The sequence below is a fragment of the Bombyx mori genome, chromosome 7, assembly GCF_030269925.1.
Source record: "Bombyx mori chromosome 7, ASM3026992v2".
NCBI classification, from domain to species: Eukaryota; Metazoa; Arthropoda; class Insecta; order Lepidoptera; family Bombycidae; genus Bombyx; species Bombyx mori.
The window spans coordinates 504,104-522,337 of record NC_085113.1 but is presented as its reverse complement, the minus strand read 5'-3'; the positions used below and the strand labels follow the sequence as shown (position 1 = coordinate 522,337).

At 36.8% G+C, this 18,234-nt stretch overlaps 2 protein-coding genes across 5 annotated transcripts in view; one reads left to right on the top strand and one right to left on the bottom strand.

The window, feature by feature from the left end:
- Positions 1-491: 491 nt before the first annotated feature.
- On the top strand, positions 492-14,049 carry LOC692848 (transketolase; the record flags this gene model as incomplete). The annotated part of the gene is given in 13 exon segments (NM_001046693.1): positions 492-660; positions 4,644-4,761; positions 4,918-5,135; positions 5,489-5,639; positions 6,393-6,620; positions 7,447-7,634; positions 8,218-8,289; positions 8,578-8,701; positions 10,079-10,227; positions 10,456-10,573; positions 10,714-10,825; positions 11,396-11,515; positions 12,301-14,049. Coding segments are annotated over 13 exon segments (1,869 nt in total). The 3' UTR covers positions 12,474-14,049.
- The window catches only part of LOC101741865 (uncharacterized), a 13,351-nt gene continuing 9,060 nt past the window's right edge, over positions 13,944-18,234 (bottom strand). For 2 of the 4 annotated variants that reach the window (XM_062669308.1, XM_038011963.2), the window contains 2 exons: positions 17,259-17,313; positions 13,944-17,079 (listed from right to left, as the gene is read on the bottom strand). In XM_062669308.1, coding sequence (XP_062525292.1) covers positions 15,453-17,079; positions 17,259-17,313 — 1,682 coding nt within the window. In that variant the 3' untranslated portion in view covers positions 13,944-15,452. The remainder of the gene's footprint in view (positions 17,080-17,258; positions 17,314-18,234) is intronic. The other 2 variants (XM_038011962.2, XM_062669309.1) reach the window with 1 other exon arrangement.

The window sequence follows — 18,234 nt, the reverse complement described above, 5'->3', positions numbered from 1 at the left end:
TATACTTCACTTCAATCAGTTAACAACTGCCCAATTCATGTCATACCCTGTGCCTACGCTAGCGCCATTCTGGAGGATTTTTGAATCAGTGCTGAAAGTGGGACATTTTTTCAAGCTTCTCCCATATGAGACGATTCTCCTTACCTCTACCCTCCATATACAAAAGTCAATTAATAAATAAATACTTATTTATTACAACCTAACATCAATCACTGATGATTTTCATTCACACTCAAAATCGATAATCGAGATTTTTTACGATAAAATGTTATTAAAAACTAAGATCCTGTAGCCACCAATAGCATTGTTTTATGTTTATTACAAAGCTAATTGTAAATTACTCATAAAGATAGAGGATTATTTTTAAACAGATAAAAAAAACTCGATTTTCTTGACTGAGATTGATTCATTGGTTCTTAACGATAAAAATCGATTTCATAATAAATCGATCTCATATCGCAATTCTAATATCAAATCATTAAATTTGGCGGCACTTAACCAAGCGCTTGCGTTCAACGTGGTTTCGTGACAAAATAAATAAGGCATTGAATACATTCCGAAAATGAAGGGAGATAAAAATGTTGACTTTGAACAACTAAAAGATATCGCCAACAAACTAAGAATCGACAGTATTGTTGCTACAAACGCCTCAAAGTCTGGGTGAGTGACCTAACCTATAAAAACTCGGCTTTCTGATTCATGAAGGTCTCGTGAAGGTTAAAATAAAACATATTGATATAAAAAAAAAAAATATACGAAACACATTCTCTTCTAGTATTAATACATAAAAATCAGTTTCCTTGTAAGTTATCAAGCTACGATGGATCGTATAAAATATGGTTGGCAATAATGCCACAATATGGTGTACCATTTATAGATATTAGTTGATCACGGATAAAATGATTTGCCAGGTTATACGCGGCCACCATGTGTTTTTGATGTGTCGGCAATAAGTATTAGACAGTAGAATAAAAAACCAATCCATCTAAAAATATGCCGGCCGGCGTTGTAGTCCAATCGTAATAGTAGAATATGCATTCAAATTAGTTGTCAGCATATTAAATTGCATGCGTGCATTGCATGAAACCATAGTCAAATCTGACTTCATATCAAAGGTATCTTTAATACCTACTCAATAATTATACTTTATGAACTAAAAATACATATGGACTTATTGTAGTCTGAAATAAAATAAATCATTCATTCAAAAACTATGTTAAATAGGAAGTTCATGAAATACCAAACAATCTTCATCGTTAATTCCATAAAACGAAGTAAAATTAATCAACAGTGTTTGTTGATTTATTTTATTTACTTAATTCATTATGTAAAACACCATAATAAAATAACAAACTGTTCTTTAAAACAGCATCAAAATTTGTAATAAAATTCCATATATTGTCTAAAAGAAAAGGTATGGCCATCTTTCGCTATATACTGTTCTGCACCATTATACGGCGTACCTATTACTTCTCCACGTACATTCATGTCTGTATTCAGCCTGCCCATAGAAATTTTTTATTCATTCAATGATCCCTGCTACTGAATTTAAAAGGTTAAGTAAACTACTGAATTTATTTAAACTTTGCACTTCTCAATTTTATTTAGGTTATATAAATAAATGTTTTTAAAAAACGATATTTAGTTTTTATCAATAAGTGTTTTAACAATCGAGTGTTAGTATCACCATTGACTCTTTGTCCTCCTGCTACATATTGTTTACTATTCATAACATTTGTTTTTAGATATTTCATAATCAGTTTTTATCAACTCTCAAACAAATCTTTAAGTTTAAAACACACAAAAAGTTGAAATATTTTTAGTCTAAATAACCTCAAAATGTCATTCACATATCCTTGACATGTAGTAAGAATTGATTACATAATCATTATCATCTCAATACAAAGGCCATTTGATAATTGTTAAATTTTTAAGATATGATAATTATCACTTGCGTTAAAACTCAAAAGATGATATAATATCTCTTCATTTGCAGAGATGCATAAGTTTTTAATTAAAATAAGATGGAGTTGGGATGTGCATATTTGTTGATGACAAATAATAAAGATACAATAAATAAATAAGTGAAATTAAAGATGTATTTGCTATGCTATTTCTGTTTGTTAAGGAGAGATGAGAATTATTTTTACAGTCAGTAGATAAAGAACACTAAAATTTAGTCCATAATCCACTAAAAGGCTTATGTTTAAAAAAATATATATTGTAATATTGTTTATTAAAATTCATTCAGTAAGAATGTTTCCAAATCACATGGTGTCCCTTTTATGCACCACTGATGATCAAATCTGTAAAATATGGGAATTAATTAATAAGTCATAATTAAAAAGCATATTTTTTGTCTATCAATTACATTATAATAATTAAGTTAAAATCTTACAATATTGTTATTTGATTTTTCTGTTCTATCAGTCCACAGACATCCACTGCTGGAAATAGGCCTCCCCCAAGCCTCGCCACAAAGATTGGTATTAAAATAACAGCTTTGTAAAGTCCACATGTGTCGACAAGACCACTTATAGTGCTTTGTATATTATATGTATAATATTGCACAAAGATTTTTAAAACTCAGTGTATAACATAAAATATCTGAGTTAATTCGGAGTGCATACAGTAATATGTGTTTGTCGTACTCACATCGATGTATGTTGTCGACTGTGGGCAGTAGCATTCACACAGTAACAATTAAAATAATGATTGACACAATAAACATCCAACGTAAAACCAAATTACCTGAAATCATTAGTACGTTTTTTAACCTGAAAGAGCTCACGGCCACACGCTATCGAGCCATAGGCGTTTGTTGTCACCCAAGTGTGAAAACGTGAGGTCGAATTTTTAACCGCTCTGTATAATGGCTGTCCATTACCTCTATTACCCTAATTCATGGGTAACAACAATCTTGAACAAGACTCAATTAATGATATGCATAAATAATATACATAACTCATATATTTTGGTTTTCATTCACATAAACTCAAGATGAAAGATTGTCTGGTTTCCCTATACCCTATAAATCCCTATAAATAGGGACCTATAAATCGGACAGCCAGGTACTGGGTGGCAGCTGCTGGCAAATACTAAATAACGATAGTTTCTAACTCATTATTCAGTGTTAAGTAAAACTGCATTTGTGGATTTCAGAAGTCCAGTTGTGTAAAACTGAAATTCAATAAGAATATGCTTTTAAAGACCTTGTAGGCAAACAAACACACAGCCCGCCTGATGGTGTGGTTACTGTCGCTAATAGATGTCCGCTATGCCAGGGGCACGAACCACGGCCACTGAGAACTGATCTGCAGACTTTGTTTAAAATAAAAGACAAGTAATAGCTCTCTGGAAACAACTTGGAGGGAAGTTGATTCCAAAAATGGGTAGTATGTCGCAGAAAATTTCTCAGAAAACACACTTTGGATAAACATAGTGGCTCTAGATAAGTTGGATGAATCCCAGCTGGAGCAGTCTGGGGGCGAATTGATAAATTAGTCGACTATTATCAAAGCCGGCAATCTGACTTTTGGACAATTATTGGTAAATCAGAAAAACGAATTATTGACTTTGTATTCCATTGGCAGTCACAAAACTCTTCGGAACGACATCTTAGATAAATAGCAGGTTAAGTATTAACCTTTATTTAATGCAGGTTTTGAACCGTATTCTTTGAAGGAGACGATTATATTCAAATCAATCTGTATTGACATATCAATAACAATTTTTTGTCCAAATGCACAGATTGCCACCTTTGATAATAGACGACTCAAATACATGTCAACAATTCCACTTAACACCCATGAAATTCATTCAGTGTCCTTATTTTTTATTTATTGGTGCTCTTACATATTACGGTATTGTATAATTATATTCTGTATTACTGTTTTAAAACAGGAAACAAAATCATTATAAGAAACTTTCTTTTATCTTGAAATATGATATTTTTTGAATTACTATGCAGCAATTGCGGAAATGAGGTCAGATGTTATCTATTCTCATAATTCGTCTAAATTGTATTTTTACTACCTAGTAACACGGTGTAGCCAACAATAACCATTTAAATTATTTTATTGAATAATTCAATTCTAAATTCTATTATTTTATTATCAGATAACAATAATCCATCAATACACACACACACACGCACATCTAAATCAAAATTAAATTACAATAGGTACATATAGAAAACAAAATAATAAACAACTAATCATAATAAATTAGTAGGTCTTCTCAAATAAGGTTATATAATATTTAAAATGTTAATAATGTCAAATATCAAAATCATTAATGTAGTCAAAAATATGATGAAAATATGTTAGGTTTGAAAATAAAAAGTTTGTCATGTGGAAGTGGGAAATAAATTAAAGAAGATACCATTATTTTCACACAAGTAAGGCAAATGTAGCATCATTTTGGTAAATCTGAGATGAGATCATTGTAGGTATGGTCTGTTACTCCATTTCGTTAAGTAGGTACATACTCATATAGTGTGTAGTGAGTGATTACGGTTACCCATGGACTTCAGCAATACCAAAATGTTTTTCAGATGTTTAGCGACAGTAAAAACCTGCAGTTATTCGCAAGGCCCTGGCATGACTGGTTTCGTTAATTGTAAATAAAATGTTTTCCAACAGTCACCCGACATCATGTGCGTCAATGGCGGAGATAATGTCTGTTCTCTTCTTCCACACAATGCGGTACAAGATCTCCGCGCCACGAGACGCTTCCGCCGACAGATTTATTCTTTCCAAGGTAAACGGTGGTAAATTACTTCTATTCTCAAGCAAAAACAGCAATTAAACAATACGTATAAACTCGCTATCCACCTCGGAAGAAGGGGCTGAAGGGGCTGACTGCGATTCTGTTAACCACTCATTTGACTGCATCTCATATCCGTGGCTCATGCAGGGTCACGCAGCGCCGATCCTGTACGCGGCGTGGGCGGAGGCCGGGCTGTTCCCGCTGGACGAGCTGAAGAACTTGCGCAAGCTGGACTCGGACCTGGAGGGCCACCCCACCCCGCGACTCAACTTCGTGGACGTCGGCACCGGCTCCCTGGGCCAGGGGCTCGCCGTGGCGGCCGGCATGGCCTACGTCGGGAAGTACTTCGACCAGGCGCCCTACAGGTACTCATCGAACACATATAAATGCACATATGCAATTATTACTGGTGGTAGGACCTCTTGAGAGTCCACACGGGTAGGTACCACCGCCCTGCCTATTTCTGCCGTGAAACAGTAATGCGTTTCGGTTTGAAGGATGAGGCAGCCGTTGTAACTATACTGAGACCTTAGAACTCATATCTCAAGATGGGTGGCGCAATTACGTTGTAGATATCTACGGGCTCCAGTAACCACTTAACACCAGGTGGGCTGTGAGGTCGTCCAACCATCTAAGCAATAAAAAAAAATTCCTTTATAAGTCATGTTGAGAAATTTTGATTGCTCTGCACAAAGTCAACTAGCTACCTGTTCCCCAGGGTGTATTGCCTGGTGGGCGACGGAGAGGCAGCCGAGGGCAGCATCTGGGAGTCGCTGCACTTTGCCAGCCACTACAAGCTGGACAACCTGGTCGTCATCTTCGATGTTAACCGTCTGGGGCAGTCCGAGCCTACCTCTCTGCAACATCAGGCATGTTGTCTCAAATAACTATCTGACCATGAAACTAAATTTGGCATCTATGATTGTTCTTGAATATATAATAGACAAATGGAGTCAATCAACATATACTTTATAACACTGAAAGCATATAATACTTTTTCCATATTTGATGTTTATATGTTATTCTGACTAAAGGTGTGACCCTTTAATAAAATACAATTTAAAATTGAAGGGATGTGTTATAAAGTATATTATTCTCTGTGGATGAAGAACAACGCTTTTTTGTCAACACTTGATATTACTCCTCATCTAATTATCGTCCTGGTGGGTCACATTCTGTATTGATATAATATAATAAATCAGTATTTCGGATATTTTATGATAAACCTTTAATTAAAAAACATTTGTTTATTATAAGTTTAATAATTACATGTTACAAAGCGCTCTCAGTTGGCAACCGGTCAGCAGCATAGCTTGTCAGTACTGTGAGCTGAAGTATATTTCTAATATGAACATTAACCTAACCTGTAACTGTTGACGGTGTGAGTGTTTTATCAGAGCTAGATTGATGAGAATTATACATTTTGCTAGAACTCTGACTGAGCCCACAGCCAAACTAATAATAAGCGAAAAATATCGTCTTCCTCGAGACACGAACTCGGAATTTAAAGAAGCATTGTAATTGAGTTATTACTATTTGCTTTGAAACGAAACACATGATCGTTCGGTAGAAATAGCAGAGCGGTCGCAACATATAAAATAATTGACTCAAATTTGGAACAGCTGGAAGTGTACGACGCGCGCCTGAAGGCGTTCGGTCTCAACTCGCTGGTGGTGGACGGACATGACGTCACGGAGCTGGTCAAGGCGTTCGACGAGGCCGCTTCAGTGACCGGGAAGCCAACAGCGCTGGTGGCTAAGACTTACAAGGGAAGGGGCTTCCCGGGGATCGAGGACCTGGACAACTGGCACGGAAAGGCTCTGGGAGCTGAGGGAGAGAAGATCATCAAGGTACTGCTACGTTTTAATTTCATGCTTATAGTTTTTTTTTATTTATTGCTTAGATGTGTGGACGAGCTCACAGCCCACCTGGTGTTAAGTGGTTACTGGAGCCCATAGATATGTACAACGTAAATGCGCCACACACCTTGAGACATAGTTCTAAGGTCTCAGTATAGTCACAACGGCTGTCCCACCCTTCAAACCGAAACACATGACTGCTTCACGGCAGTAATAGGCGGGGCGGTGGTACCTACCCGTCCGGACTCACAAGAGGTCCTACCACCAATAATTACGCAAATTATAATTTTGCGGGTTTGATTTTTATTGCACGATGTTATTCCTTCACCGTGGAAGTCAATCGTGAACATTTGTTAAGTATGTATTTCATTAGAAAAATTGGTACCCGCCTGCGGGATTCGAACACCGGTGCATCGCTACATACGAATGCGCCGGACGTCTTATCCTTTAGGCCACGACGACTTCGAATTTTTAGTAATGTAATTAAAAATCCATACAGGCGTTTATTGAAACAGACGCGCGCGAGTCTGCAGCCAATAGTTCACACATACACACTCAAAAGAGACATGACTACAATTAGTTGCTAATTTAAATATAATAGTCTAATCAAATTTAATTCATCATGGCCTGAAGTCTAAAAAGCCTGGTGTATTCATATCAAGTGATGAAATGATGAAACTCACCACTGTTGTGCTTGTAAAAACTTGTTTGTGTGGCTATGAAAGATAAAAAAGTTGTATACAAAGAGATTTAAAAGAAAAATAGTGTGCTATTTTTTTTAAAATTTTTTAATAACTCAAATCATTTCACTTCTCAGCATCTTCAGTCTCAGATCAAAACAACAAAGATTACACTAAAACCGAAAGCTCCACTAGCAGAAGCTCCCAAAGTTCACATCGATGACATCACACTCTCGTCTCCGCCAGCTTACAAGCAAGGAGAGCTGGTAGCCACAAGACTGGCATATGGAACTGCACTTAAAAAGATTGCTGATACTAATCTGCGGTTAGTTTTTGCATTGTTCATATTTAAACTGCAGTATTTATTGTTAACTTTGTTTGAAAATAATATAAGAACAATTCAACTCATTTGATTGTGACTTTATGCCTACCAGCCATTTAAATAAGAAATAACAATTATTGTATACATAGATGTAGACAACAATATAAGTGAAGTATACCCAAATCGGCAGGAATACAATTAAAGATAAGGGCACAATTGTAAAGATGCATTTGACATAAAATTTTTTAGATTAAAAAGTGATACTTGAATTAACTGATAAGTAAAACTTTTATTTATCAATAAAGTCGTAAAAAAAATTGCACTGGGCGTATTAACATTGTAATAAACTACATTAGTATATTACAATCTACAAGGTGCAAGAGCAAATAGTGATTGTCGTACTCACATGACCGCTGTCGGACAATGTGGGCAGTAGCATTCATACAAGCTCATCTAACTAATCTATACACCAAATATCACATTATCTACAGATGAAAGGTACCTGTTTTAACAAGATGCATAATACTAGTTATTCTGGAATTTAAATTACTGATTTTTAAACTATGGATGTTATGTTTTATTATAGTGTTATCGCTTTGGATGGTGACACCAAGAACTCTACATTCAGTGACAAGCTTCGGAATGCTTACCCTGAAAGGTTAGTATTTAATCTGATTTTCTTCAATTCATGATTCAGTTTAATATGTGCTTTAAAATTTATCACAGCCTCCTCAATAAATTATCTTCGTTTTTCCTGATAATCAGTCAATTTTTGGGTGCTCTTTTAGGATACTAAATCATGTTTGAGTAATACCCTGATATTCTAAATTTTACAAATATGTATTGCCATAAAAAGTATCGAGCCTATTTGATATAAAGTGCTAAATTATTATCTTGTCAAATCATGCTTTGAATGTTCGTAGTAAATGTTCCATTTTCATTTTAGATATGTGGAGTGTTTCATCGCTGAACAGAATCTAGTTGGAGTGGCTACGGGAGCAGCCTGCAGGGACCGGGCCGTGGTGTTTGTCTCCACATTTGCTGCTTTCTTCACAAGAACTTTTGACCAAGTTTGTAGAGACCTCATCATCATATTGCTTAACCTTGTCAATTTAAAACTACATTTTCACTTATGAGTTTGTGACTCATCTGGTATTAAGTCATAGAATCTGTTAGACATCAAAATGTAAATTGAAGCTCTCAAATGTATTGTATTGTAGCCCTTCCATTCTCCAAGCCACATTTGGCTTAATAATATTATAACATTGCACGAGAAGTTTTGGACTCATATTACAAATTAATATCTGAGTTAATTCGGAGTGCATACAGTAATATGTGTTTGTCGTACTCACATCGATGTATGTTGTCGACTGTGGGCAGTAGCATTCACACAACTTAATAATTATTTCCATTGTCAAATTAACATTACCTAACAAAAATGTTAAATTAATAGTAAGTAGTGACAGGAAATTAAATAACACAGGATGATAAATTATCATTTTTTTATTTTTTTTATTGCTTAGATATGTGGACGAGCTCACAGCCCACCTGGTGTTAAGTGGTTACTGGAGCCCATAGACATCTACAACGTAAATGCGCCACACACCTTGAGATATAGTTCTAAGGTCTCAGTATAGTCACAACGGCTGCCCCACTCTTCAAACCGAAACGCATTACTGCTTCACGGCAGAAATAGGCGGGGCGGTGGTACCTACCCGTGCGGACTCACAAGAGGTCCTACCACCAGTAATTACGCAAATTATAATTTTGCGGGTTTGATTTTTATTGCACGGTGTTATTCCTTCACCGTGGAAGTCAATCGTGAACATTAAATTTGTTGAGTACGTATTTCATTAGAAAAATTGGTACCCGCCTGCAGGATTCGAACACCGGTGCATCGCTACATACGAATGCACCGGACGTCTTATCCTTTAGGCCACGACGACTTCATTTCGAATACCTGTTTCAATATTTTTAATTTTAATAACAAAACTAAAGAGGATATGTATTATAATATGCAAACTAAGTGTAAGCTTTGAGGTATCTGTTTTTGAATTTTTATATTTTAGTTGAATACTTGTGATTGTTTGATTTAAAATTGATCTACTTAGTTCAATGGTTACAAATTTATTAGCTCTTGTTTCAAATCCAAAGTTTTTTTTTATTGCTTAGATGGTTGGACGAGCTTACAGCCCACCTGATGTTAAGTGGTTACTGAAGCTTATAGACATCTACAACGCGCCACCTACCTTGAGATATAATCGGTCACAAGCGGTCCTACCACCAAATTAAATTATAATTATGCGGGTTTGATTTTTATTACACGAAGTTATTCCTTCACTGTGGAAGTCAATCATGAACATTTGCTGAGTACATATTTCATTAGAAAAATTCTATTCTTCTTCATTTGTTTCAGTTTTTTATAAAGTTAAATTATGTTTTATCAGATTCGTATGGGTGCTATTAGTCAGTCCAACATTAACCTTGCCGGTTCACACTGCGGAGTCAGCATCGGAGAGGACGGTCCGAGTCAGATGGGACTGGAGGACCTTGCCATGTTCCGTACAGTGCCTACTGCTACTGTCTTCTACCCGTCGTTAGTATCTTGCAACATACTACCTTTTTTAATGGATTTGATATGTATTCAAGCTGTGATTACCTTATAACAGAGCGTACAAACTCTACTGGGTTACACAATGGGGTGTACACTGTACACCACCTACATTGATACTCGAGGTGGAATACATAATTACATCATTTAGTTTATTTCACATAAATCGAAAGAAATCAATTTAATTATCACGAAATTCCATTTTGCTTTCAGTGATGCAGTCTCTACAGAGCGTGCAGTAGAATTAGCAGCCAACACTCGAGGCATCTGTTACATCAGAACTTCTAGACCCAACACGGCTATCTTGTACCCCAATGATGAAGTATTCAAGGTATATTTCGAATTTACATTTTTATTTAATAGCAAGGATGTCCATGTGTTGACCTCACGAACGGTTGTTGGTAATAGCTTTTGTAATAAGAGTATATCCTGCACGACACATTCTACTAAATTTCATAATTTGTTATGCAGGTCGGACAGGCCAAAGTACTCCGTCAGTCCGCAAAGGACCGAGTGTTGTTGATCGGAGCCGGAATCACGCTGCACGAAGCACTTGCTGCTGCTGAAGAATTGAAAAAAGAAGGTTTGTACATATATGGTTATGCGCTGGGGTTCGGGATAAATAAAATTTCACCAAAGTACAACTAAAAACTGTATTCAACATTTAGAACACTTAAAACACTCAACAAACACTTTAAAACTCAATTCGCTCCTTCCGCTTCGCTTCAGGTGATCCGTTCGCTGTTTCGCTTCGAGTAGTTCCGATTACAGACTGACTGCGTGCCATCTTTACAACGCTTTTATACCCGATACCACATCCCTAGAATTATCGAGAATATTCCACACATTTCGTGTATTATGTTTCCGCTATCTGACAATAGATAGCGTTGTACTTCTGGAGCGTTCTAGGTGCTACTAGATCCTTCGATGTTCGTTCGACTATTTGGCGATAGATGGCGTTACACTTACCGGAGTAACAATATTATTTGCTCTAAATTTATTGTACATCACTGATAGATGAGAAACTTGTTTTGATCTTTATTTCGAGTGAAGTCCTAATTTAAGGCAAAATACAAATAAACTTGGAATAAAATAGTGGGAAACTGGTTTCAGATACTATTTTATAATAATTAATAATTACGTAAATGAATAGGTGTGGAGGCTCGTGTGTTGGACCCGTTCACCATCAAGCCATTGGACGAGGCTGCAGTTCTGGAGAATGCTCGGGCTGCTGAGGGAAGAATACTTGTTGTTGAAGATCATTATCAAGCGGGTCAGTATTTAATAAGAAAATGTTTATTAGGGATCTTAATAATAAAACTCTTAATAATAAAATCTTTATCATCTAATATTGACATAAATACAAATTATAGTACATACCTAAAAAATACTTTTTGTTTTTTAGTTGAGTTTGAAATTTTTAAATATTATAGAAACTTTGACTCGAAATATTATGAAAACTACATTAATTCCTGTATAATCAGAAATGTGTCCAAAAAAGTGTGTGTGTCCGCTCCGACGCACGACTGGAGTTTACTGGATATAAAAAATTAAACGAAACAATACGAGAAATAGTTCTATATTACGACAACACGATACACTACAGATTATTAACAAATTAACGAGACACAAAACAAACGACTAACAAATATATGAAAATACAATAATGAGAGAAACGCGCGATCAGTACGAGGCTTTGTGGCGGACTGCCGGCGCAGCAGCCCGGCGTCACCTGCGATAACGCATTTCGTGTGACATGCGCAATCAGGCGCATAACGCATTTCGTGTGACATGCTAGTACGATTTTGGTCCCCATAATTTTCATACCCCGGGCCTATATATGTAAATCGATTCTAAAGGAGTAAACTCCAATATATAAATGAAACTGGCCCATGGTAATTTTGAATTCTGTTAGGTATGTGAGCATCGGCGGCTGCGTCCGCCGTCAATATAATAAAGTAGTGCGTAATCAACCGGTTTTGTTATTACACGCGTCCTCTGACATACTAAATTCTTGCAGTTTGAGTCGCCACTGAAAGACGTGATTGTGTGTTGCAGGAGGTATCGGCGAGGCGGTGCTGTCGGCGGTGTCGCTGCAGCGTGACGTCATCGTGCGGCATCTGTACGTGCGCGAGGTGCCCCGCAGCGGCCCGCCCGCCGCGCTGCTCGACCACTACGGCATCTCGCAACAACACATCGTGGCCGCCGCCAAGCAACTCATTAAAGCCTAATCGCTGTCTTACTCTACTTTCCGAGATTTTCATGACTTAAGACAAAAAGGATTGTGTGATTTTATGAAACCACGGTAAAAGTGAAACTTTTTTTCACATTATAGACATTTAACTCTGACAAACAACATTTACATTAAACACTGACAAAAACAAACAAAATAGCGTACAGCACTGGCACCAATGAATAATAGTCTATACACTACACGGTCAGCTGCTGCGAACTATAGGCGCCGCCATATTGGCCTTGGCTGCTCTGACGAGTGTCTTCCACTTCATCCCTACACCGCGGCCGACCTTCACGAGACATGCAACACACAGACGAAAAAGTTTGAGACGATTTAACAAAAGTTACACTTCATAAAATTCAATCTTTTCGTATGTGACTGCGAGCGCGAAGTTAGAGCTTTATAAATATCAGACAAAAAATGCAAAAAATTAGCATATCAAATGGGCAATTCAATTTATAACGTGTAAATGTAATAATTTCATATACCCAGCCCAACTTATGTTGAGATGCCGCTTTGGGAATGAGACTAATGTTTACAAACGTAGGATTTCACTTACAGTTAACTCGATTACGAAAAGCTGATTAGAAAAGACATAGAACGTCTTTATTTAATCTCTAAGCACTTAAGGTTTTTATAAAATCTCACTTGAAGCCGATTTGCGCTTGAACTAGCTGCATTAATAGTCAATGAAAATCTCTAGAAACATAATTTATAATCTGATTCAGTTGGTGTTTTATATTTCTATACTAAATGTGTGGAATGTGTCATCACTAAATGAAAACATAAAATTGAAAAATTTTATTCCATGAAACTATAATTAGATTGTTATAGACATTCCAAAATTAAAATAAAATCGTGCACAAATTTAAAGGCACACTAGTTCCTATGCTAACAAAATATACTGAGTAAAATATGATTGTTATACATTATATAAATTATAGTTCTATTACTTCATTGTTGTTATAATCTTTAATGTGAGGGTAATTCTCATGCGTTTTATTGTTGTTTTGTACAAAAAAGGTTCGCCGGTGATTTTTGTGATCTCTCACCACGCAACACCACATGTAATGTCTGAAATTTTGGATACCACTTAACATCAGACAGGCTGGGAACTCGCCCACTCAACCATGTCAATGAAATGTATTTTTATTATGACATAAATTTTGATAAACTATGTACCTAATAAAGGGGTTTGGATGTATTTCTAGTAATGTAAGTCAAACCAAGAGTAAAACGTGCTGCATACTTTTATAGACTAGTGCCTTCATGTGGAACTGACAAGGTAAAGGCTGATGGGTTTTTAGATTGGATTTTGACGGTTAGCGTGTAAGGATTATATATATATTGTAAGTAGGTGTAGTGCAGTATATATTCACAGGAATCGAGATCAAGGGCTATTTTCATTATTTTTTGTAAACATTGTTAAGAATTAGGGCTTCCATTTTATATGAAAATACATAGATTTTTCGTTAAATCATTTATTCGGAAATATTACATTCCTGTTTTTTTTATTTTTTTCATTTTACTTGGAGCGATTTGGTTTTCTGTAATAAACTTTTAATACTAAAGATTGTTTCATTTCTTAATAAAATATATAAATAACATTATATTAATTATACATAAACATTTATCTGCTAAATTTATCACTTAATTGTAATGACTAGAATGCCTCCTGTTACTTTGCGAAACAATATCATCGAACTGAAATTGCACATTTTTCGTTGAAAACAAGAATTTTTAGTACACAAACACAGTTATTTTCTCAAAATTTATCTAAACTTTGGTAAAACGCTTTTAACAAGAACATTGAAAACTATTTAATTTATAGATAGGAATTTGGTGAAAGTCGTGGTCTGAAAAAGAGGGTGACTTCTAACCCTAATGATGTCAAATGTCTTTCATGTAAGTCAGTAATTGGTAACGGTTGGTCAATGAATTTAATTATAGGTTTGACATTATACAACACAATATCTACTAGCTAATAATAATGACAATAGGATATAATACATTGTCTTAAGAGTACTACTACTTTCAACCCAAACTATTGTTTAAAACATTACAAGAAACAGTTTGACACCTGCCTTCACATCTGCAGCAGAAGTTGTTAAAATGAACTTTATGCAAACTTCACTTTTTATATAAATCGTTCTGCTTTACTTACAACAACATAGTTCGCTGTTTTAATGTTTCATACATCTGTCTGTTATCTAATGCACAGCAAATAAATGAACAATTCCGTTGTGCAATAACAGTTCGATGTGTAAACGCAAGAAATACATTTATGATTAAAAACACAACCTTAAATATAATTACAGGTGACTAGTCTGTTAGTTTGTTACGTTTTACGATAATTTATTTATATGTTCATAAATTTCGTAATAATATAAAATAAATATTTCAACCGTAACTTTATTCTAAAATTATTATGAGTCAGCACAGATTATACTCAAAGAACGTTATAACCTAAATTTGGCTGTTTAGATAAAATACAGTGCTTCTGAGAAATTAATTATGGTAAAATCCCATCGCAGGTTGATAAAGTATATAATCTTGATGTTAATAACCCCAATTACAAATAAGCTAATTTTGATAAATGAATGATTTTGATAATAATCTTAAACTATTTTTTAATTGAGCAGTTTTTGATAAAATCATGTGATTGAAAAAGCCAAAATTGTCTATGTTAATAATCTTAATGTAACATAAATATTCACATATCCGAGACTATTTACAAGTTAAAACGTTCACACAAATACCTTGTAATGTAAAGGACGGAACAACGGACACACACTTCCTGCAAGCGACACAAGTGTAAGTTATAAATGCATTAGTCGACCAAGAAGAGTACTGTACGAAAATTTAATATAAAATTTTGGCCGAAGTATTTTAAAAACTAAACCACAGCTTTGGTTCTCTCGGCACTGAACACAAGCGTCTTTGGCGTCAAGTCCATTATTATTCTCTGCGAAACTTAACTCCAGTCCCCGGCGGTGTCCCTGACCTCGTTATTCTCGGTTGGCTTTTCTTCCAATTCCCCGGGCAAATAATCCTTCCAACTCCGGAATAAGTACCTTGTAAATTTCCGTAATTGTCGAAATTTACAGTAGGTCGCTCCTTCAGCCGACTGCAGTTGCTGCGTTTGTATGAGGAACCCTTTCTCCTTGAATGTTTGCTCCAATTTCTCTCTCTGTAGACTCTTTCTGCTCTTTCTCTTTTTTTTACTCTCTTCTTCTTTGAAGCCCTCTTTCGGTTTTGTATCTACGGAAAGTTCTCCGGTCTGTTGGCTCCTGGCTTGATTATTTTGTAAATACTCATATCCTTTGTTCCCCTTGTTCCCGCCACTGTAGTACCGAAAGTTTCCCCCCGAATCCACTGAGAGCATCTTTTTCTCTTGTAGCGAAGGCTTAGATCCGCCTGTGAACTTGAACTTGCATATACTCACTTCAGTAGTGGGGGTGGTGGAATTGCTTTTGGTTGGAACGGGAGGAATAAAGATTGCAGATCTCTTCCTCTTCACTGGACCTTGGATTGGGTTCGGAGAAGCCCTTTTCATCTTTGCCTCTGGACTCTTTTTAGCATCTTCGAGTCTGTCGATAAGTTTCGGATCTAATAAATCAGTTATCTGCTTGAGGACGAGTTTTGTATCCGCATCCTGTAGAGGGGAGGGAGCGGGAGGACAGATGCTGGTGTTCCTTTGTATGACAGAGATGGCGTTAGGCTGTTCGCTTTTGCAAGACTCCGGATCTGAGTTATCGGCGTCGTCGGACTTCACGTCAAGCAGCGATGTGTAAATATTGCCAAATTTCTTCTGAATCTGAATTTTAAGGTCGCGTAGATCTCTGATGCAGAGGTTAAGTGGCTCGTCGTGCCCGATGAGTGCCGGAGTGGAGTACTGCGAGGGAGAGGCATTCTCCATTCTTCTCTTGTTTTCTTGCGAGAGCTTTCGTTCCATTAAATTAGATATAATCTTGTTCTGTAAGTCAGTCTTGGGGTTGATCGGTTCTCTGAAGGGCGACGGTACTAAGTTGAGCCCTTCACGTGGCGAGGGCTGTCCGGGGACTACAGTTCCGTAATTTTCGTAAATAAGATGACAGATGTCAGCCTTCTTCGGCTTTCTTCCCCGGCGCGGCTTGGAGTTGTTGAGTGTCATCTCCCCCATGTATGGCAGGTCGTCGTATGTGACGATCTTGCTGGGCGCGATGGCGGGATTCTTTTTCCTCTTATCTTCCGTCCGATCTTGCCTGAGTGGCATCATGCTGGTCGGCAGCGCGTCGGAGAGTGCGAGGACAGTGTTGTTCTGTATTGAGGCGAGGCGCTGCGCCCAAACCTTAAAGGCTTCGTTGGTGATATTATTGACGTCGAGAGCCGGTTCGGGCTTCGGTTTCTCCTTCTGTTTCTGTTTCGCGTTGGCCTTCTGCAAGCTCTGCTCGTAGTGGTCAAGGTATTCTTGGGGCAACGCCTGATGGTGGAACTTGAGCTTCCATCGGTTCTTCTGTCTATTCCTGTGTTTTGGTTTAGGTTGTTCAGACTTTTCGGCGGATCGCTCCTTGCTGGCTGACAGCAGCTGTTGGCGGAGTAACTCCTTGTTTTCGGAGCTTCTGGAAGAAAAGAGAAAACCCTTTCATATTCATGAAGTAACTTAACGCTGAATAAACTATGACTTTCAGAAAAGCTAAAAACAAACGCAGTGGTATTTATTCTAAGAAAGTTTTGAAACTTTTATGTCCCTTTTGTGAAGAATTGAACAATATAATAAAAATAAATAAAAGTGACTCACGCGCAGAGCGTCGGTGCGGGACACACGTCCGCGCACGCCACGCGCCGCATCACTTCTGTAACAAAACACGAACATATCAATAATAATACCTTTATTATTATAAAGTATTTATATCTTTACATCAAAGGGAAGGGAATTTTTCCCGAAAATAAAGAAGTAGTGGTTCACAGACAAGGTAATATCATATCTACGTTTATGTGATTTTTTTTTATATCTTAGGTGGGTGGACAAGCTCACGGCCCACCTAGTTCTAGATGGTTAGCGGATCCCATAGACATCTACAACGTAAATGCCGCCACTCACTCTCAGTATCTATCTACAACGGCTACCCCACCCTTCAAACCGAAAGGCATTACTGCTTCACAGCAGAAATGGAGGGGATGGTGGTACCTACCCGTTCGGACTCACAAGAGGTCCTACCACCAGTAATATATAACCGCGCAATGTAACACAAAACTGAACTTGTGCTAAAATAGCGTCCTGAGATGATGCTCATAGCATCCGCCATGAAAAGCAGCATATGATTTATTTAAATTGTAAATTGGCAGAGAGGATCACGTTTACCGCGTATTTAAATGATAGTAGGCAGGCAGAAAATAGATAGGATAGTGGTAATGTGAGTATTCTTTCACCATCAGCTTTCATCTTAATACTACCATTACACGATAATATCGTCCAGGGGCGTTCGTTATTCACTGAAGGGCCCTGAGAGAGAGAAGGAGGGTTTCAAAATCTATATAAGCTCACGAGGGAGGGAGAAAGAGGTATAATCTATTCTGAACTAAATATCTTACACTTCGAAATGTGTACCTTCTAATAAAGAATGATCGACATTTCAGAGCAAAACGTGAAAGCCACTATTTATTGTATTTATTATTTCATTTGTGATGTAGTTTTATTGACATAATGTTATTGTGGAATACTGATTAAGTGGAAAATATTTTTGAAACTTGTCCATTCCAGTTATATACCATAT